Source organism: Pipistrellus kuhlii, unplaced genomic scaffold (genome assembly GCF_014108245.1).
Source record: "Pipistrellus kuhlii isolate mPipKuh1 unplaced genomic scaffold, mPipKuh1.p scaffold_m20_p_18, whole genome shotgun sequence".
In the NCBI taxonomy this organism is placed as follows: Eukaryota; Metazoa; Chordata; class Mammalia; order Chiroptera; family Vespertilionidae; genus Pipistrellus; species Pipistrellus kuhlii.
Window position 1 is genome coordinate 11,588,923 of NW_023425493.1, and position 22,761 is coordinate 11,611,683.

At 49.7% G+C, this 22,761-nt stretch overlaps 1 protein-coding gene across 1 annotated transcript; it reads right to left on the minus strand.

The window, feature by feature from the left end:
* Window positions 1-12,003: 12,003 nt before the first annotated feature.
* Window positions 12,004-21,625, minus strand: NEK2 (NIMA related kinase 2). Its single transcript, XM_036442649.2, has 8 exons — window positions 21,243-21,625; window positions 19,785-20,002; window positions 19,267-19,507; window positions 17,495-17,577; window positions 16,661-16,787; window positions 15,772-15,991; window positions 14,430-14,555; window positions 12,004-12,723 (listed from the first exon to the last, which is right to left on the minus strand). The coding sequence occupies exons 1-8, from the start codon at window positions 21,336-21,338 to the stop codon at window positions 12,497-12,499; spliced, it is 1,338 nt and encodes a 445-aa protein (XP_036298542.1). The 5' UTR covers window positions 21,339-21,625; the 3' UTR covers window positions 12,004-12,496.
* Window positions 21,626-22,761: the final 1,136 nt, after the last annotated feature.

A 22,761-nucleotide genomic window follows, 5' to 3' on the forward strand; every position in this document is an offset into this window, starting at 1 on the left:
TTGTTTTGTTTTCTTTTTTACATAAAGCAATTTGCTTGTGTGTGTGTGTGTTTTTGTTGTTGTGTTTTGTTTTGTTTTTTGTTTTGTTTTTTACAAAAAGCAATTTGGATGCATTGGAGCCAAGAGCCTATGTGAGCAGCAAGCCTCCTGGGAGATAATGCCCCTCTGTTCCTCGCGGTCAGGACTCTTGGTGTGAGCGAGCAGGCGGAGGGCACCAGAAGGAAGGGGACAAGACTTCCCTGGAGCTTCCTTCCACGGCCGGCACCGCGAGGGAGGGGGAGTTCACCTGAGTGGGTGAACTGAAGAAATCTCTGGGCCTCATTACACTTGAACCTTGAACCTTACGCTCTAATCAAGAGGAAAGCTCTAGCCTGCCTAATTCTTGGAAAATGCCCAAAGTCTCCCGGAAGGGCCTGGCCAGGTCTCTCTTATCCTGGAGACTGCCCTTGACCGTCACCTCCCCAAGGGGGTCTGGGCGAGGGGAGGCCCCAGCCTGCCCCCTCGGCACCTGGCACACCCTCCTCATTAATGCATCACCCATCTATGCTTGTAATGTGTTCAACCGGTATTGAGTGTCCCCCCCTGCTCAGCTCTTGCCACCACTGGCTCCCTGGTGCCTGTGCTGGGGGCAGGCAGAGGGAAAGTCAGCATCCATTCCCAGCTACGCCTGGGCCCAGAGAGCAGAGCGAAAACTCCCCCCAAAAGAGGACATTCAGAGGGCCCTCCCACCGGACCAAGGAAGGAGGGCTGGGGTCCCCGGGGAGCCTGGAGGCCTGGAGGGTTGCAGGAGCAGCCACGGCGGGGGCTGGGGCCTGGGAGGCGGATTTCATAACCACATGGAGCGGCGGACGTCAGGAACAGCCTGCTCACGAAATGGGTGTGTGTGTTATCTCTTCATCTCCAGCCAGAGACCCACTGGCTGTGTGACCTTCCTGTCTCCCCTGATCACATCTGAGCCTCCGTTTCCTCGTCTGTGAAATGGAGATACTGCAGTCATGGTGATGGGAAACGTGAGCAACTAAGTGCAGACAGCTAATGCAGGGGCGGATGGAGGGTAAAGCTTGATAATAAACAAATGGTAGTTGTCCCCCCCCCTTAATTCCCCCCTCACCTGCCCTGAGCTGCCCCTCCCTCAGGGCCAGCAGGCTGACCTCACTCTAGGCCTCTCATAAGCCAAGGTTAAGGCCGCAGCCCGCAGTCAGAGCAGGGCCAGCTGGGATTGTGGGAAGGTCACTGCCCCACAGACCCCCTGGGAGCCCTTGGTGTGGGCTGATGTCCGTGGCCCAGAAAGTGTGGGATACGCCAAGGCTTGGCACCTGGGCGTCTACTCCCCCACACCCTCAGGCACCCCGGGACCTGGGTTGCCCTGGTAAGGGGCCTGCACAGTCATGGCCTTGGCTGGGTGCAGGCAGGTGACGTGACCCAGCTTCCCTCCTGCCCGCCCAGCCTGCCCTCCCCCCACCCCCCATCCCAGCCAAGTTCCACCCGGCCAGGCTGTGTTCCCATGTTCTGTGCCTCTTCCTGCTCAGAGGGCACGGCGGGAGGGGGAGGGAGGGATGCTCAGGGAGGAGCTGCCCAGACAGGCCCAGGTGGTGGGAGTCCCCGTCTCCCGTCTCCCCAGGGCCCAGGGCACCAGCCTGGCATCTGCCGAGCCGCCCTGTCGCCTGCCAGCTCCTGGCGTCTCATTTGTTTATCAATGTTTGTTTTGGAGGCTTCTGGGAAGTGAGTGCCTCCACCTGAGGGAAATCTTTAACTCTGGGGACTTGTGACACCCGAGACTTTGAACTCTCAAGACAACCCAGCACCCCGCTGGCCGCCTCAGGCCTGGGGTGGGGACAAGCTACCTCGGCCCCTGGCCTGGCCAGCAGGGTCCTGGTTCCCCTCCCCCCTCACCCCCCAGACCCGCCCAAGCAACCACCCTGGGGCCCAGGGACTCCTGCACTTCCCCAAATGAGACATTATAAGCACTTCCTATTGCTCCCATAATTCGTTTGGATTTGTTGGACTCTAAAAGTAACATCTAGCCCTAACCAGTCTGGCTCAGTAGATAGAGCGTCAGTCTGTGGGCTGAGGGGTCCCAGGTTCGATTTCAGTCAAGGGCATATCCCAGTGCAGGGGTCCTCAAACTTTTTAAAGTGGGGGCCAGATCACGGTCCCTCAGAGAGCTGGAGGGCCGGACTATATGAACTACTAATTCCTACTGTAACACCTCGGCTGTGCTCACTGCCCAAAAAACCTGGCGGGCCGGATCAGACTCCTCTGCGGGCCGCATGTGGCCCGTGGGCCGTAGTTTGAAGACGCCTGCTAGGGGATGTGCAAGAAGCAGATGACCGATGTCTCTCTCTCATTGATGTTTCTAACTCTCTATCCCTCTCCCTTCCTCTCTGTAAAAATTCAATAAAATATATATATTTAAAAAATAAAATAAAATAAAAGTAACGTCTATTCGAGTAGGTCGTGGCCATGTTTTTGTGATTACCTATTCACAGAAATCCCAAATGCCCCCCAGTTTGAGAAGGGTGGAGAAGTATGTTTAAGTAAAAATCTCTGCACAGTAAATAACTTTTTTTTTTTTTTTGTAATCGTCACCAGGGATATTTTTTCCATTGATTTTCAGTCAGAATGGAAGGGAGGGAGGAGCAGGGGTCAGAGTGGAGTGGTGGGGGAGAGGTGGGAGGGAGGAGGAGTGGAGAAAGAGAGAGAGACATGTGAAACAGACACATAGATTTGTTGCCCAGGGCTGGGATCAAACCTGAAACCGAAGTACTCGCTCCTTGACCAGAAATCAAACCCAAGACCCTGACGCTCTAACCACTGAGAAAACTGGTCAGAACTCAGTGAATTACTTTTAAAAGCACAAATGATTTTGCAAGACCCAGTGTTTTCAAAGTGTAAAATAGATGCTAAGAAACCCCTCTTAAATCTGATAGAATTACAAAAGAAGCAGGTTTAATATAGTGAATTTGCAAAGGTTGAAGAAAAAACAAATCAAGTTATTCCACCACACAGAGATAACCATGTTGGTATCCATCTTGGTATATCCAAGATATTACACTGCATATGCTACTCTGGGTCATAGTTAGCATTCTCACCTTGGCATTTCCCCACATCAATTAACATTCATTGAGATTTTTAATTTTAATGATTGCATATAGTAGCCCATCATATGGTCAAATAGAGGTGTTGTGTGTTTTTTATAACTATTTTCCTTTGGACATTTAGATTGTTCCTACTTTTTGTTCTTATAAAAAAATGTTTACTGCTGAAACCGGTTTAGCTCAGTGGACAGAGCATTGGCCTGAGAACTGAAGGGTCCCCGGTTCGATTCCGGTAAAGGGCACATACATTGGTTGCGGGCACATCCCAGTAGGGAGTATGCTGGAGGCAGCTGATCAATGTTTCTCTTCCGTCGATGTTTCTAGCTCTCTATTCCTCTCCCTTCCTCTCTATAAAAAAAAATAAAATATATTTTAAAAAAATGTTTACTAACCATCGATGCACATTTCTCTGAGAACATGCTTAGGCTAATCCTCCGAAAAGTGAAATTGCTGGTCACAGGTAAGAATGTTTGAAGGCTCCTGGCACATCCGGCCTTTGCTGGTTTCTCCCTTTGCTTCTGTGAAAACTGTGCCCACCTTGAGATAAAATATTTGCCCGAACTTGCAGTAATGTCCCGACTTTGTCATTATATGTTGGAATTATAGTCCATCTGGATGAATCTTAACACTAATAATAATTCCAGCTGGTGTTTACCAGGTGGGGACTGTGATCAGAACACAGGGCTAAGAACTTCACACACACTCTCTCCTGTACCCCCTACATTTGTACTGTGAGACAGGAACTCTGTTCCCTTCACGATAAGGAGATGGAGATTTTGGGTTTAATTTGGCATATGGGATGCGGTAGAGATCTAGCTTTATTTTCCCCTATTATTCCAGTGTCATTTACTAAATAAGTAATCTCTCCCCACTGACCTGAACATCACATTCATAATTTCCTTTATTGCACAGGCTCTTTCCCAGGCATCCTCTTCTTTTCCACTGAGTGGCCTGTCCTTCCTCCACTCCTCTCTGCTTCATAGCAGAAGCTCGTAATGTATTTTAATGTCTGGGACTGCAAATCCGCCCTGTTCCTCTCTTCCCTGGAATGTCACGACTCTATTCGTACATTTGTTTTTCCAGGTAAATTATCTCATGTAAATCTGTTGTGTCAGATTTTTTAAAAACGCAGATATTTGTATTAGGATTGCACAAAACATACATTAGGGCACGTGGCGTTTTCCATTATTAAGGTTTTTCAACATGGCGTGTTTTAGCATGTATGTAATGTCCCTCCATAAGGTTTGGCAGATCATTTATTATGACAAACTAGAGACCTGGTGCATGAAATTCATGCATTGGGGGGGGGGGGGCATGTCCCTCAGCCCAGCCTGCACCCTCTCCAATCTGGGATCCCTCTAGGGATGTCCAACTGCCCTCTCACAATCCAGGACAGCTAACTCCCAACTGCTCACCTGCCTGCCTTCCTGATTGCCCCTAACTGCTTCTGCCTGCCAGCCTGATCACCCCCTAACTGCTCCCCTGCCAGCCCGAATGCCCCTAAATGCCCTCCCCTGCAGACCTGGTCCCCCCAACTGCCCTCCCCTGAAGGTCTGATCATCCCTAACTGCCCTCCACTGCAGGCTTGGTCTCCCCCCACAACTGCTCTCTCCTGCTGCCCTGGGTCCCTCCCAACTGCCCTTCCCTGCAGGCCCAGTCTCCCCAAACTTCCTCCTCTGCCAGCTTGGTCACCCTCAACTGCCCTCTCTTGCAGGCCTGGTCCCTCCCAACTGCCCTCCCCTGCTGGCCATCTTGTGGTGGCCATCTTGTGTCCACATGGGGCAGCCATCTTGTGTGTTTGAGTGATGGTCAATTTGCATATTACTCTTTTATTAGATATGATGTGCATTCCTGGAAACGTGACCCTTTGGTGTTGCTATTTTACGTGGGACCTTTTGCACTGTATGTCTCCCAGCCTGGTGTCTGTTGCTGGACAGTCCCAGACTAAGGACAGCCAAACACCTGAGCTCAGCAAAGTCCCTGGCCAGCCCAGCACCTGGCCATGACTGTGCACAACACACACCAGAACCCAGCAGGAGGAGGCCCCATCAGGTGGGCCCCACTGTGGGCAGTGGCACTGAGAGGGGCAGGCCTGTGGTTTTAAAGCGGTGCTTCTTGCCGGGACCAATTTGGCTCAATAGATAGAGTGTTGGCTTGGGGACTGAAGGGTCCCAGGTTCGATTCCCGTCAAGGGCATGTACCTTGGTTGCGGGCATATCCCCAGTAGGTGGTGTGCAAGAGGCAGCTGATCGATGACTCTCTCTCATTGATGTTTCTAACTCTATCTCTTTCCCTTCCTCTCTGTACAAAATCAATAAAATATATATTAAAAAAAAATTTAAAGTGGTGCTTCTTACTGTTCAGGGTCAGAGGGCGTCTGGAAAGCTAGGGACTCTCGGGAACATGCCCAACATGCTGCCGATACTTCCAGGGGATTCACAGACAGCCCCCCACACACCCAAGGACTGTAACTCACATCCCTGAGCTAAAACGACGGTCAGCACCGGAGTCCCCCAGGGGGGCGTGCCGAGGAGGACACAGCCCTGGGGCCTACGTGAGCTCCAGCCAGCCACCTCCCTCTCTGAGTCTTTATTTTCTCCCTGAGAGCAATCACCCACCTGGCCCAGGGCGGCATCATTAGGTCAACTGAGCTCACGGTGCTGAAAGTGCTTTGAAAACGGGAGCTAAGTAGCCCAAAGGTACGAGGCAATTAATGCCAGGAGCGGGAATCGAGTGGGGCCCGGCCCCGCCGTGGGGGGAGGCCTCTGGGTTTCTTAGAGAGCGTTTTCGGCTCCCAGGCTGCCCCACCTGCCAGGAGCGTGGCCTTTGCCCCCAGCAACGACCCGTGAAGGCCTGCGAGGCTCTCTGCTCCTGAGGCCAGGGCACCGCGGTGCTGACCCAGCTGAAACCACGATTAAGTGGCTGGATGCTGGGAGAGAAGCGTCGGGGCTTGCGGTTCGCAGATATCAGTTTCTGGGTTGTAATAAATATTAATAATTAATTCTCCCCTGCGCGCTGGAGAGCAGCCAGGAGCCGAGGCAGGCCTTGCCCAGGGCGAGCGAGGGTAGGCCGGGCCGTCTCTGCGTGACCGCAGGCAGGCCCTCTCCCTGACCCCCGGGGTCCGCCCTGTCCATGGCGGGGCTCTGTTCCATGAACGAGGATTTGTAGGTGCGAAATTCTACAAAATAATAAACCAGATGCCTGAGGAGGGAAACCTGAATGGCTTCCAGGTTATGCTCCTGCTCCCCGCGGTCGGTGCCACCTGAACTCGTGCCCCAGTTTGAATTCCAGGCTCCAGACACATCAGCCTGTGTGTGCGCGTGTGCGTGTGCATGTGTGTGTGTGTGTGTGTGTGTTTGTGTGTGCATGTGTGTGTGTGTTAAGGGTGAAATGGGGAGAAGGGCAACAGAGCATGTTACTGGGAACCTCTTTTAAACACAAATGCTGCTCTCTTCTCCCCAGGATAAATCTGAGTCAGGAAAGGGGCACACAGTCACATCCAGAACCCCAGACTCTCCAGGGCCGAGGGCAGAAGGCAGAGGGAGGGCAGCAAGGGCAGGGGAGAGCAGGAGTGTTTTGAACACTCAACTCTCAAAACCACCTCCCCGCGAGGGCTCCCGTATGGAGGGCAGGAGGCCTTCACCGGCCGCTACCGGGGGCAAAGGCGACACTCCCGGCAGGTGGGGCAGCCTGGGAGCCGAAAACGCTCTCTAAGAAACCCAGAGGCCTCCCCCCACGGCGGGGCAGGGCCCCACTCGATTCCTGCTCCTGGCATTAATTGCCTCGTACCTTTGGGCTACTTAGCTCCCGTTTTCAAAGCACCGTGAGCTCAGATGTCCTAATGATGCCGCCCTGGGCCAGGTGGGTGATTGCGGGAGAAAATAAAGACTCAGAGAGGGAGGTGGCTGGCGGGAGCTCACGTAGGCCCCAGGGCTGTGTCCTCCTCGGCACGCCCGCCTGGGGGACTCCGGTGCTGACCTTTGGCCCTCCCCTGGGAGAGGAACCCATCTGGACACGCATGTCCGGTTCCTGGCTCAGCAGCCGGCATACAGCAGGAGCTTAATAAAGGACCCTGGGACAATGAATGAGGCCGCCTCCCATGCTCTGCTTAAACCTCCTCACATCTTTCCTCTGCTCTCTGTCTGCCCAGCCAGGTGTCTCCTCTTGGGCTCCAATGGCACCTCCCGAGATACCTCCAACAGACCCTCAGGCCTCCCCACGTCCCTGGCCCCAGCCCTGTGTCCTGTGTCTGCTGATCCCACTAAGAAGCTGCCTGTGTATGCGGTAAGGACTACTTACGGCGCAGCCCGACAGGTTGTCTTTATTGTGCCTCTTAAAAAATGCACCGGTCTGTCTCCTGGCCGAATCCAATAAATGCTGTCCCACTCTCCACCTGGGAGGGTGGTAAGGGAAACATCCATTGGGCTAATGCATCTATTGGTTTGGGGTAAATGTTCAATGAATTCAAAGTTCAACTCTAAGAGCCATTTCACACACACACACACCCTGTCCCCGGGTCCCCATGGTAGGTGGCATCAGGAAAGCTAGGGCCTCATGTCATTGCTTGGCTGGTGGTAGGGATGGGTCCCCTTGCCTGGCTCTCCTCTCCAGGTGACTGTCTGGTCCGTGAGCTGGTCCGGCCCAGTCTGTCCGTGGCCACCCTGAGAGCATGTACCACTGGCACCAATGACAGGAGTAACTCCTGGACTGTTCTCTAGGCACCGACAGACCATTGGCCACCTCCTCTGGCCCTGAAAGCGCTGCTGACTCCTGCAGCTCGGCTCTAACTCCCACTGAGCACAAGGTCCCTGTGTAGCCTGATGCCTCAGCCCAATTCTTTTTCTCTTTTCCCTTTTTAAATTGATTTTTAGAGAGAGAGGAAGGGATAGAGAAATAGAAACGTGGATGAGCAAGAAGCATCATAGGTTGGCTGCCTCCTGCACGCCCACTACTGGGGATTGAGCCCGCAACCTGAGCATGTGCCCTGAAGAGGAATCAATCAAACCAGCAACCTCTTGGTTCATGGGTCAGCGCTCAACCACTGAGCCACACCAGCTGGGCCTCAGCCAGATTCTTATTCAAAAAGCTGGTCTCCTCCAGGCCACAGTCCTAAGCACAGGGCTTTTCCTCCTCCCCAGCTCCTCCCACGGTCAGAGTTCTCCATGGCAATCAGGCGCAGAGGCCCTCAGCTTGCCTCCTCACTCTGGGCTTCAGCCCGGAGCAGCAAGGCCAGCACATGAGTCTGGCCACCCACATCCCCGACCTCAGCCCATCTTCTCACACACCCACCCCCCTCTGGCCTTGGGCGGAGCAGGGTCTTCCCCCTTTGCTTTCAGCCTTGCTACCCTCAGAGTGAGGTCCATGCACGGCAGTGTATCCCCTGGCCACTTGCTATAAACGTGGTCTCTCAAGCCCCAGTCTGGACCCTCTGGTTCAAAGTTTGCATGTTAATGAGATGCCCAGGCGACGTGTGTGCCCAGCCACGCCTGAGGAGCCGATGTGCCCACATCGCGTCCAGGTTGCTTGCTGTCCTTGCCCGATGTCCGACTCCAGCTGGGGACTCCAGGCTGGCGCTGGGCATCGACTCAGGGGAGCTCAGCCAATGTCCGAAACCCTTTTCTCTCCTGCCAAAGCCCAGTGCGGAGACTCAACAGTCTTGCCTCGGTGCCTGTGATGTCACACGCTGGACAGAGACTTTTTCTTTCTCTCCATAGTCATGTTAGAACCAACCGAATCCGCCCGGAGGCATAGCTCAAGATTAGGGGAGGGAAGGATAAAGAGGCAAAGTACAAGGACTTGTGTGCATGCATATAAGCCTAGCCAGTGGCCATGGACAACAGGGGGGTGGGGGCATCTGTGGGGAGAGGGTTTGGGATGGGAATGGGGGGATGAGGACAATTATGTGATACCATAATCAATTAAAAAATAAATAAATAAAGAGGCAAAGCACACTAGCATATTCCCCAAACTGCTCTGCCAGCAACAACAGCATGTGCTGAGCTGGGTGTGGGCGGTGCCAGCAGCCTGCGTGGAGGAGTGGAGGGGAGAGCCCAGGGCCTGGGCATCAAACAAGGCATCTACACAGGGCATCTCGGAGGGTGCTTCCTCCACCACACGGCGTCCCCTTTAGACGGGAGCAAAGGAGAGACCTCCGGATGCACCCACATTTCCTGTGTGAGTGGAGTGCCATTACTTCAGGGGCCTACAGGGGATAAGTAACACCCCGCCCCACCTTTTGCCTTGGCCGCTAGGAAGCTGGCAGCCAAATCGTTTGCCCAACAATAGTGTGTAATTAGGTGCAATATTGCCGTCGGACTCCTTCCTGGCGTCGCCCTTCCACTGCCCTTCGAACAGACGCGTTTTACTAAAGCCCGCGTTTTCTTATCCGCCGCCTTACTACATCTTCCCGGAAGGCAGGGGGAATGAATTCACGGACCGGTACCGTTCCAGGCCCCAGACCACAGTGTGTGCCCCGCTTACCTGCATCCGAGGAGGACGCGGAAGCTCCGGGAGACGAAACAAGCAAGCCCGAGCCAGGGCCGCTGCGGGCACACCGGTTCGGAGTTTGGCGGATAGGAAGCACCTGGACTGGCGGGCCGGCCCGCCCCGCACCCCGCACCCCGCACCCCGCACCGAGCGGGAGCCCGGGGAGATTCCTCATCTGACTGGTACGGAGCCCAGAGCCAGCATCTCCCCACCAGGCATCCTGGGGGTTTGCCCGCCGGCTCCGGGGCAGCCAGGCCCGGTGGGGAGGCCTCTGCCTGCTCTGCCCGCGGCTCACTCCCCTGGGTAACGGGCCCTGAGGCCCGGGAGCAGAGCCGGGCCAGGGCCCCTCCGGAGCAGCACCCGCCCTCTCTGTGGGGTGCGCAGGTGCGTGCCCGAGGCCGGGGCTGTGGGCCCCACACGCGGGGCGCTCCGGGCCCACGGGCTCCTCGGGGGCTCCGGGGAAGGCCCTCCTCTGGGGAAGCTGGGATGGATCCCGCAGAGACACGGCGGCTTTCTCCGGAGAAGGAAGGCACCCGAGACGCTGCGTGCTCGTTTGAAAAAGCAAATGAAGCTGAAACGGGTGTGGCTCAGTGGATAGAGCGTCAGCCTGTGGACTGAAAGGTCCCAGGTTCGATTCCAGTCAAGGGCAGGCGCCTTGGTTGCGGGCACATACCCAGCAAGGGGTGTGCAGGAGGCAGCTGATGGATGTTTCTAACTCTCTATCCCTCTCCCTTCCACTCTGTAAAAAATCAATAAAATATATTTTTAAAAATAAATAAAATGGCTGCTGGTGTCAGCTTGCCTTTCACCCCCAGCTTCTTCTAGGAGGTCAGCCTTGAGGGAGCCAGCGTGCCTGGAGGAATGGGCTCTGTCCTGGAAGGAGGACAGACAGACAGTCCCTCAGGGGAGGACTGGCCACAGTGAAGTGGTTCCTGGGAGGAAGCCGGGCAGCCCAAGGAGGCTAGGCATCAGGGCTGGGCTTTTGAGGGGAGGAAGAGCCATAGGTGGAATGATGGAAGGTGCTGAGGAAGGGGGGAGGCCTGGGGTCCTCCTGGGGTCACTGAAGATCACTGATCCCCACCCGCCCCCGGCCAGCACTAACCCATCTCCTCTAGCCACAGGTGTGAGGTCCCTGGACCCTAACCATGCCACCTTCCTCCGTCATTCAAATGTCATTCACCCTTAACCCCGCAACCATTATGGGACGCTGGGAGGGTTGGGAACAAAGCTGACCTCTGGCTGTCTTGTGGAGGGTCATAGTTAAAGGTGCAGGCTTTGGGAGTCTAAAATGTCAGTTCAGAGACCAGCTGCCTCTTCCCAGCTGTGATCCGAGCTTCGGTTTCCTCACGAAAAATGTGGCACTGGGGATGCCTGTTAAGCAGGGGATGTTGTGAGGAGTGAATGAAATAATGGACCAAGCCGTTTAAGTCCTCTCTCAGTTGCAGCCAATTGCACTGGCTCCCTAGTAGGCGCTCTAACAGGACCATGGCGCCACCTAGTGGTTGTGTCGCACAGGACAGCTGGTTAATCTCAAAACCAATGACGCTTTTTCAAATAAATGCCTATGAGCAGGTGTTGCTGATGTCGTCTGTAGTGTGTCTAGCTGGGCATCTTGAAGTATTACAGATGTCCCCTTGGTTCCCCCGCCCCCAACTAACCCCCTCCACCCCTATCTTGATAAATCGTCAAAGAGAAGCTGGAGAAACATCATTTGGGAGGACTCTCCCATCAAAGAGACCCCCTTCTAATCTATCATCATTGCCCCAAATGTTCCCAGCGTTAGGGGTGAAGAGAAAATAAGGTTTTGTCGGCTTTGGAGCGTGGAGAAGGAAGCACAATCAGATTAAAAATTCAGTTTCCATGCCTCTGCCTCCTCGGTTTCCTGTGGCACCCCTAATCACCACCTCTTCCAAAATGGCACCCCCCCATTCCGTCCCCTTTCCTGCTTCATTCTGCTCCTTAGCACTACCAGTCTCCATGTGTGGCTCATTTTCTTTTTTCTTTTCTTCTTTTTTAAAAAAATATATTTTATCAATTTTTTACAGAGAGGAAGAGAGAGGGATAGAGTTAGAAACATTGATGAGAGAGAATCATTGATCAGCTGCCTCTTGCACACCCCCTACTGGGGATGTGCCCACAACCAAGGTACATGCCCTTGACTGGAATCGAACCTGGGACCTTTCAGTCCGCAGGCTGATGCTCTATCCGCTGAGCCAAACCGGTTTCGGCTGTGTGGCTCATTTTCTATCCTGCCTTATTTGAATGGAATCTCCATGAAGGCAGGGATGTCCGTGTTTCTTTATTGCTGTATCTTCATGCCTGGCTCACACGAGCTGCCCAATTGATTAATGAGGAGGGTAGTGAAGTGAGTGCATCAGTGCCTACGAATCATAAACCCAACAAATGCAAGACACACAAATACAGGAAAACTAAAGAATCCGTTTATTTAATGAGAAACAGATGAGCCCATGACAGCCATTGTATATACAGTTAGGTAGAGTAAAAAGAAAAAAAGAGAATATCGACATCACACTGATGGATTTTCACAAAAGGCGACAGATTTGCACTAAAGAGCAAAATGTCATGGTATCAGTGACCAGCTTGGATCAATTAGGTTTTCTAAGCTCGAGAATATTTAAAACCTCAGACTTGAAGTTGTAAATCTAGACATAACAACTGTAAGCACACCACTCATGTCGTGTAAAACATCTAAAAAAGAAAAAAAAAGAAAGAAAAAGAAAAAGAAAAAGGTATGGACGGTTTTGTACAGTTATTGCTGAAGAACGGCAAAGGCAATTCCAAAACATCACCCTCACCATACAGAAAGGCTCGGCTCACGGAACCAAGTGCACCGAGCTCAGCAGATGAACATGAGTCTTTGAGGGGCTGGCACCAGCGCTGGGCCCCCCCGGCTAGCGCATGCCCAGGATCTGCCTGCTTTTCAGCTGGTACACCTGCTCGATGTCCGCCAGGGCCTGGGCGCGCAGCTGGGCGGCGTGGAGCCTCCTCTTCAGGTCTTTGCATTTGGTCTTGGAGGAGAGCTGGCTCTCCGAGTTCTCACTCCTCAGGACGTTCTCCTTGCTCTCTCCACCGAAATGAACTTTCTTCTTCATTATCGAGGATGGGAGAGCTCCAAGTTCTTTAGGAGGAAAAAGGATTTTTGAGTTATTTGAACAGGTTTATCACACTTGGCAGAGATATACCCTCTTTCGGTTCTTTTGAAATCTGGAACCTATCTTAGTATCCCCGGGAGGCTGGGAGCTTGAGGGTGGTAAGAAATCAATTGGTCGCCAAGACCGGTTTGGCTCAATGGATAGAGCGTTGGCTTGGGGACTGAAGGGTCCTGGATTCGATTCCGGTCAAGGGCATGTACCTTGGTTGCGGGCAAATCCCCAGTAGGGAGTGTGCAAGAGGCAGCTGATCGATGACTCTCTCTCATCTATGTTTTTAACTCTCTATCTCTCTCCCTTCCTCTCTGTACAAAATCAATAAAATATATATATATATATATATATATATATATATATATATATATAAATAAATCAATCGGTCTTTTAAGCCACAGCACTGAAAAAATAATCCTGGGATGTGCCAAGTATCAAGGAACATAAGTTTTATTCCCTTAGCAATTGACTTTTCTCTGAAAGTCAAATGCACTGGGGATTATTGGCCATAACATAAAGCTTCTGGAAATCAGTATCATCTACTCCATTCCTGAAACCAGGTGCCATTCTACCTAGAACACAGGTCGTCCAGAAAAGTATGGAAGCAGAAACGCTTTTTTATGGACACTTCCAGGTTGGAGTAAATATTCAAAAACACTTCCTTCAAAGCTGATTCATTGACTGAACTCTTGCTTCAAAAAGAAACTAAGCAAATTCATGGTGGAAAAGGTAAATCAAGTAACAATATAGCAAAAAAAGATGAACTGGGCTTTTTACATGAAAAAAATTTCCTTGGAAGTGGTTAGCACTGTTAGCTACTGACAGACTACTGGAGGTGGAGACTTGCGGGCCTGAATTCCAGAACCTTTTTATTTTTTCCTTTACATTCATTTAAAGGAAACACATTCAAATTTTATGAACTCATGGTATGAGCCATTGTGGACCAAACAAAGGCCCTATTCTAATGGGAGAGACCAGAACCCAATAAACAAACACGAATGAAGACTCTTTGAAGGGGAATAACACTGAGAAAGAGAAACAGGGGTACTGGCGGTGCCACAGTGAGGAGAGCCTCATAATAAGGTGACTTTTGAGCAGCGACATGATGAAAGGGAGGAAATAAGAAGCCGCCAGGTTATCTGAGGAACAAACTCCAGGCCAAAGGAAAGGAAAGGCCAGGCCGAGAGGCTGCAAGAAGCACTGCCCTCCAATTGCACCCGGCTTCCTATCTCAAACACTGTTTCTGCTTCAAAGCATACTTGTGTTTTTTTAGGTTTTTTTGCCTTAATGCCACTATTTCAAACATATCCACCTTTATTCCCACAAACCCCTACACAAATACCTATGTAACTTGTAAATCTCACCAATGGAATAATTTTATAAAAATGAAAAAGTGTTAAGCCAAGCTGGGGTAGCTCAGTGGTTGAGCATCGATCTATGAACCAGGAGGCCACTGTTAGATTCCCGGTCAGGGAACATGACCGGGTTGCAGGCTCGATCTCCAGTGTGGGGCGTGCAGGAGGCAGCTGCATCATTGATGTTTCTATCTCTCTCTCTCCCTTCCTCTTTGAAATCAATAAAAACATTAAAAAACGAGAAGGCCCACCAAGCCCCTGGAAGGCAAACCAGAGCCCATGTCCTCACGCGCAGCAGCCTCTGTCTGCTGAGCTGGTTCTCCTACCTGGGCCGCCGGCCAGGGACAGCAGCCTCTGCTCCTTCAGCAGGCTGTAGTTCTTCATCAGACTCTCCGCTCTCGCCAGTTTGTCCTCTGCCAGTCTCTCACGAACACACAGCTCACGTTCCTTCTCTTTAGAAAAGGCATGGAATGAGAAAAAAATTAGCAAGTGGCTTTGGGTATAAAACAATTTACACGTGCTAATTTTACCGTTTTTCCGAATCACCGAGACCGGCTTGCTGAGCAGCGATTAGTAATGCTCTGAGAAAGGGTTCTCGCTCTATTCCCAGGCCACCCTGACCATGCTGGTCTGTAGCACCTGTCACTTCCGTGGAGTTGACAGGCTTTCACCATCAAACACTAACTAGCACTTGCCCTAACCAGTTTGGCTCAGTAGACAGAGTGTTGACCTGGAGACTGAAGGGTCCAGATTCTATCCCAGTCAAGGGCACAGGCCTGGGTTGCGGGCTCGATCCCCACTGGGGACATGCAGGAGGCAGCTGATCCTTGATTCTCTAGCATCATTGATGTTTTATCTCTCTCCCTCTCCTTCTTCTCTGAAATCAATAAAAATATATTAAAAACAAAACAACTAATTGTACCTAATCAGTGAATAGCCCTCAGAGTATTTATAAACCTAGAATATCTTGTATCCACGTTATTGAATTGCCAGAGCATATCTAGTCCTGCACACGGTAGGATTTTAGACCTGGACTGTGCTAGATCAGCCACAGAAGTAATGGTTATTATGGAAGTTAGCAAATCCTAAGATCTATCTTTGCAATGGAAAAACTGTGGTGCATGCATATGTTAAGAAACAGAAAGGAAAGAGTAACAGTAAAATGTAATGTACACATTGAAGTATGCAAAGTCTATGGCAAAGTATAAAGTTAGAACCTGACAATAGCAGCTGACCTCAGAGAAAGAGGCAGCACCAGGAAGATGCCAGGAAGCTTGACTTACATATTTTACAAAGCACAGTTTGGTTTCTCAAGTATTTATAAGAAGGTTCTCTCTTTTATAAATAGTTTTATATATATATATATGTTTTTATTGATTTCAGAGAGGAAAGGAGAGGGAGAGAGAGATGGAAACATCAATGATGTGAGAGAATCATTTATCGGCCGCCTTCTGCACTCCCCACATTGGGGATCGAGCCTGCACCCCAGGTATGTGCCCTCACCAGGGATTGAACCTGCAACCTTGGCATATTGGGATGACGCTCCAACCAACCGAGCTATCTGGCCAGGGCAAGAATGTCCTAATGTACTCACTTAGACAGATCCTCACACTCATCACACCGCCCTCTGATCGCTCTCCTTTGCTTCGCCCCCCCATTCAGACGTACGCTCCAGTCTGTCCTCTCGGGCCCGGAGGGCTCGCTCCCGCTCCTGCAACTGCATTTCCTTCAGCTTCAGCTCGCTCAGCCCGGGGCTGGAGTCCTGCAGCTTCTCCGGGCCTCCGGACCGCCGCCCCCTTCTCTCAGGGTTTCTCCTCTGCTCTTCCGCAGCCAGGTCTGCTATCAGAGGGCTCTCCAGAATTTCCTCCACGGACGGCCGATGGTAATCCTGGGGGAAACACTCAGTGTTTAGAGTCAGTTTTGTAACAGAATACGCATCCCCAAAGAGCGGCTACCTTAAAAGGGCACATGTTTCCAAGGCAAAAGAGAAACCCGTTTCTGGATGGTAAGCATCTGGAAAAGCAAGTCCACTTGTGGCTTTCATACACGAGGCTCTGGGTCCAAACAGTAATGCAGACACTTACTTCCCTCTGTTCCCCCTTTAACCTGAGGGCTTCATCCCTGGGCAGGCGCTCGGTAGCCTGGCCAGGGTCTGTGTTAGGGCATCTCTAAACTACAGGAAGTGGATGCTCCCTCTCAGCCCTCAACTCCCATTACTCCATCTGCATCCTTTTTTTTCAATCTCACAGCATTTAACTCTATACCAGCCTCATCTCTTGGGCATTTCCCTCACCATTCCCTGGCCAGGATTTTCCCACGTAATCTCTTAAGAGTTATTTCCCTTCCACTCTTCTTAGACACCCCTACCCTCTAACTGCCCCCCCATCCCCCCTTGCCCCCCATAAACACAGACTATCTGTGGTCTCCAATCTCTCCATTGGAGCTGGAGGCAGAGTAATTTAGTCTTATGTGGCCCCTTCCATACCATCTGCCACATTGAGGGAGGCATGGATGGGGGAACTAAGGATCTATTACAAAATAATTTTATAATCCCTACCTTTAAATTTAACATCCTTGTAATGATGTCATTCAACTCATCAGAGTAACGATAGGGAATTCGCCTGAATTTGCCTTCTCGGATCTTCCCAGCTAATTCTTTCTGGTTGAAAGCTGTAAATGGAGGCCTGAAAGGAAAAATAAATACATATATATATTTATATATATATTGGGAAGCAAATCAAAAGCAGTTTAAGCTCCAGTTTGTATTTATGTTTCTGCTTCTGGGGTTTTCTTCCATAGCTAAGTTTCCCAACCTTGGCGCTACTGGCATTTGTGGTCACATAGCTCTTTGTTGTGGAGTGTCCTGAACATCATAGGATTTATTCACACTGTCACTGGCCTCCATCCACTAGGTGCCAGTAGCTATCTTTGTTTGTCACAACCAAAACTATCTTCAGCCACTGTCACATGTTCCATGGGGGGCAAAATTGCTTCTCTGTCCCTGGGTGAGGATTGCTGCTCTACAGAATAGCTTAGAAGAGAAAGAGTTGGAGCTCTTTCTTGGTCTCCACATCGCCAGAGCTACCCCCGGATCTTGTCTGTCTCTTCCTCGGGCCTGACCTGTTTGCTCTCCCATTGAGCTGAGCAAAAGTCTAACAAGGAAGCATCTAACCAGGCTAGGAGTTTGAACAAGTCAACTGCCAGCCTCAGGGGTTATGGTATTAATTTCTAAATAATTTTTTTTTACCTGTCTACCTACTTCAATTTTAACCCAAGGTAGGATTCTTTCAGATTTGAAGACAAATGGATGGTCAAACAACTGAACCCAGTGAAAGGTGACAAACCCCAGAGTATAAACCTCAGACTAGAAATCTGTCTTCAACTTACTTACATTAATGCACACAACTCATACATCAAACAGCCTAGTGACCAGATATCCGATTTCTCGTTGTAGGACATGCGACTCATCTGCTCCTTAAGAGGGAAAAGGGTAAGAAAGTATGAGGAATTAAAAGTTTATTTTGTTTTAAAATGTATACTTTATCTTCAATTTTACAATGAAAAAGGGCAATGATCTTATCCTAATATACTTTATCATGTATAACTCATTCAATTCTTTTTCCTTCACAAATATTTATTGTTACTAGAAGTGAGGCACTGACTATTCAAAGGTGAATAGGAGACCTCTACCCTGGTGATATTAATAATTTAGAAACTCTGTTTTGAAAGAACCAGAGAAACTTTCAGAATAACCAAGGCATACATCTGGCCCCCATTTAAATGGATGTGGACATAAATGGCTAAGTGAAGGTCTTCATTTATATTTTTCCTTAGTAAACCACAAACTAACGTTCTCATTTCCTATTTTAATTGTCTTTCTCACACTCTCAGGAGCAACAGAGGCCACAGAGGCAAGAACCAAAATCTTCAGGAGGCTCCCTAGTGCTCTAAGTCCAACAGGTTGAGGCTGATACCATTTCTGGGCAATGCCTCAGAGAAGGCTGAACAGATCTCATTACAAGGGCAGGAGGGAAAAGGAACAAAAGAATCTCGTAGGTTTCAAATTTTCCAAGAACCACTTCTGTATAATTTTCCTTTATGTTAAAGGCTTTCTATTTGGGATGTGATCCAGTGAGAAAATGACGCTGTTCTGGCCATGTCTAATATTAGTGAAAAACAAAATCACTAATACAAAATTTATACTGTAGTCAGACTGGTTGACACAACTAAAAGAGATTTAGAAAAGCCCGGAATTGTTTATGAACTGCCAAAACAATTAATCCCTCTGCACCTTTGTATGATCAGATTTCATATACAACCCCCCCGGGACTATCACTTTTTGGTTTAAGCTCTTCAAAAGCCATCAGGCAGAATCTAGAGTCATAAACTGTTCATAGCCTTTGCCCCAACCCAGCAATTTCATTTTGAGAGCTATCTGCCAAGGAAATGAATAACAAGGAAGGCAGAATAATTCACTTGCATAGCAGCGCTCCTTAGAATGGTGAGAAATTTTGGAAACAAAATTATTATCCAGCAATCAAGAAAATAGATTAAGTAGGCAGACTCAGCAGCTCCCTTGAAGGAAAAGTCAACAACAACAACAAAAAAGGACAAATACCAAAAGTTAACACTGTAAAAACATGTTATCTGAAGTGATGAGACTCTGAGCCCCGAATCTCCATGCAGAAGAATCATCCAGAGAGTCTGTTAAAATGCAGAGTCCAAATTGAAAAGTAGGAAAAAAAAGAGCAAGGACCTATCCGGAGATCCGAACTCACTGGACTGGGGCTCGGGGCCCCGGATTCTGCATTTGGAAAAGCACACCAAAGGAGTCCAAGCTGGTGTACAGGACCTACGGCACTTTGGGAAACACAGCTCTTGAGGCCAGAGAAAAAAGCCTGTTTCAATTTTGTAAATTTAGCATGTGGTAGTTTTATTAAAAAAAAAAAAAAAAAAAAAAAAGCCTGGCTTGAATTGCTGATAGAGTTGAGTTTAATGGTCTGGTGGTCCCTTTGGAAACAATATAAATTAAAAGTGAAACAATGTTATTCATTCTTGGTTATTGGCTATTACTAAACAATCAATCAAAACAACTCACTTTCCCTGCATCTGAATGCTTAGCATTAAGAGGTTTAAAAAGTATCTAAATTCTGAAATACTTACGGGAGACATGTAATAAGGAGTGCCAACAAATGTTTTTGCAAAACTGGTGTCGTGGTTCAATATCCTAGCCAGCCCAAAGTCTCCGAGCTTGACGTTCTGCTTGCCGTCCAGGAAGACATTGGCTGGCTTCAGGTCCCGGTGCAGCACCGTGTGTCCGCCGTCACTTCGCCTGTGACATTCCTTGAGGGCCAGCGTCAACTGAGTCATCACTCGGAGAACAAACTCTTCCTCCAAGTATTGCCTGAAATCAAAGCAGTCACACAGCATAGAACTTCTGAATAAAGCCATTACAAAGAGGGGATGGTGAACTATCTAGGGTACAAGTAGGGAAATAAATATATTTTGATATGAAATATGGGTGTTGATTCACAAGAGGTTTCCTAAAGTTCTTTAGACCCACCAAATGCAAGAACACTCTTCCCCTCACCAAGTACTTGGTCCTTGATCCTAATAAAACAGGATGCTTAACCAGAGTGAACCGGGCCCATCTCCACCTTCCATGGGAGAGATTCACTCACCTTTCCTTGGTTCCCTTTGTAATGATGCTGGCCAGGTCCCCTCCTTCGCAATATTCCATCACAATGTACAGCGTTGTGTTGGTCCGGTCAATAATGCGATCGTAGTAACGGACGATGTTTGGATGCTTCAGTTCACGAAGCAAATTCACTTCAGAAACAAGCATCTGCTTCTCAGCTTCTGTCATGGAGCCATAGTCAAGTTCTTTCCAAACTAGTATCTGAAATAAAAAATGTCCAAGGTCTGAATGAACTCAAAAACCGAAGGATGAGAATTCCATGACCACCATCACACTGTGACAATGCTATAGGGCTAGTGATCACTCAGTACTTTGCTATTAAAAAGATCACATAAGTCATTATCATCTAACTTAGTTCAATGAATGTAAGGACCCCTGAATTTAATTCCATGGCCGTCCTGTAATATTTAAGCAGAAAAGAATGCAATGGGAGAGAGGGAGATGAGGCACATGAAGCTTCCTCCAACCCCCTCCCCTCAGTCCCTTTGTGGGAGGTTGGCCATGGTGCTTTGGTCAAAGGTAGGGCAGAGGCAGTCCAAGTCCCTGACCATCCCAACCAGGCAAGCTTTTCCAGGGGGAAAGACCCGAGTGCATCCCTCCATCCGCAGCCAGGCAGCTGCCTCTCCATTGTCTCTTTCTGAATAAAGTCTCCCTACACTCCAAAGAAATATGAAACCAATAATCCGATCAAAGGGTATATCTTAAAAGAGCTCGGACTGCCGGGCAGAAAGCTCAGGTTCTGCTTGTGGCCGCCCCTTCCTCCTGCCCCAGGATTCTACTCTTCTCTAAAAAAAAGCCCGGGAGCTCGGACCTAACCGGTTTGGCTCAGTGGATAGAGCATGGGCCTCCGGACTGAAAGGTCCCAGGTTCGATTCCGGTCAAGGGCATGTACCTTGGTTGCTGGCAGATCCCCAGTAGGGGGTGTGTAGGAGGCAGATGATGGATGTTTCTCTCTCATCCATGTTTCTAACTCTCTATCCCGCTCCCTTCCTCTCTGTAAAAAAAAAAAAAGGGGGGGGGGTCAATAAAATATATTAAAAAAAATAAAATAAAAACAGCCCAGGGGTCCGGCGGGAAAGCTGGGTTGGTTGGAGCGTCCTCCCAGACACCAAGGTTCAAGGTTGAGGTTTGATCACCGCTCAGGGCACATACAAGAAGCAACCAATACATGCATACCTAAGTGGAACAAATCAATGTTCCTCTCAAATCAACTACTCAACCAATCAATAATTTAAAATTGCATAAACAAAATAATAAAGATAGTTCAGGAGTCACCCGTGGAAGGCCCTTAGCAGGTCAAAGCAGGGGTAAAAACAGGAAGGAAATGGAAGAGAAAGAGAAACAGACGGGAAAATATCCCGAGAGACCCAGTGCAAACACCGATCGCCACTAGCTGGCGAAAGCGCTGCGCGGACCCGGACGGCAGGGGGCGGGCGCTCACCTTGCCGTCGCTCTTCCTCCGGATCTTCTGGCAGCGGCCGTAGGAGCCGGTGCCGATGGTGTGCAGCACCTCGTAGTCCTCCGCCCGGGTCGGCATGGCCGGGCCCGCCGGGGTCTCCCGCAGATCGCGCCGCAGCCGCGGAGCTGGAGCTGCACCGACTGCAAAGCCTCTCCCAGTCACACCGGCGGCCGCCACAGCCCGCAGCTCAATTTAACCGTCCCGGGCCCTGGCCTCGCCGCCTATTGGCCCACGGGGAGGCGGCTTCGCCTCTTTGATTGGCTAAGAGGAACACAACACGCTAGGCATCTTGGGAAGGCGTATCCATAGCAACCGCGTCGGCGTCTATCTAGGCGTCGGCTTTCTACTCCTAGGGAGGAAGAGGCGGAGCTAAGTCAAAAGGGGGCGTGGCCCGATAGAAAGGCGCCTGTCAGATCTCTGGCTGAAGTCGTCAAGATAACGGAAGTCCAGAGATCTCTCTCTAAACTTCTTTGCACACCGCCTCTACCAACTGCCGTCTGACCTTGGCACTGTGAGCCTTCTCCCAGGTTCCAGTACCCGGAGCCTGGGCAGGGTCAACCCAAGACTTAGTGAGAGCTGAGTACAACAGGGATGAAAAGTACAGCCCCCTCGCTGAAGGAGGCACTTGTGAGTGCGGGCCATGATGCGGGACTGTGCCCAGCATTTGACACGGATTGTCTCGTTTATTCCTCAACACAAACCTATAAAGCAGGAATTAGTTTAATTGGAAACGGGAGCAAAATTATTTGCTTTAGATCCAACAGCCAGAAACGGAAAAATCAATGCAAAAACAACAATTTCAAGTTTACACATGACTTCGTGCAGGGTGCTGTTATCATAAAGAGAATATATATATATATATATATATATATATTTAAAAATATATTTTTATTGATTTGAGAGAGAGAGAGGGAGAGAACCTTTGATCGGCTGCCTCCTGCACGACCCCTACTGGGATCAAGCTCGCAACCTGGGCATGTGCCCTGACCAAGGAATTGAACCCTGACGTCTTGGTTCATTCGTCGAAGCTCAACCACCGAGCCAGGCCGGCTGGGCAAGAGAATATATTTTTGAACACCAAATGTAGAGGCCTGATGAATATGCACAGGGTGTGTGCAAACTCTCAGGATAGAATATGGAACTCTCTGATGTTTTTGAACACCCAGGAAAATACGATGGCCCTGGGGCAGAGATTGTCAGGTTTACCTTTAAGCCGCCTACAAAAAAAAAAAAAAAAAAAAAAAAAAAAAAAAAAAAAGCTATCAAATAGATTCTTGGAGGTGCTGAACACATAATTAACTGATAATACTTCATTGAATGTAGCCTCTCCTAGGGACACATAAAAAGCAACATTTTCAGCTCACCCAGCCAGATGAGACAGTCCCGCTTTTACCGGGAGAGAGGATCAGATGTGGATGGAGAAATCTGTGCCTATAATTTGGCTATGCATAAATAGGTCAATTTTCTTTAAATATCTCTTCAACGTGGAATTGGAAGGAAC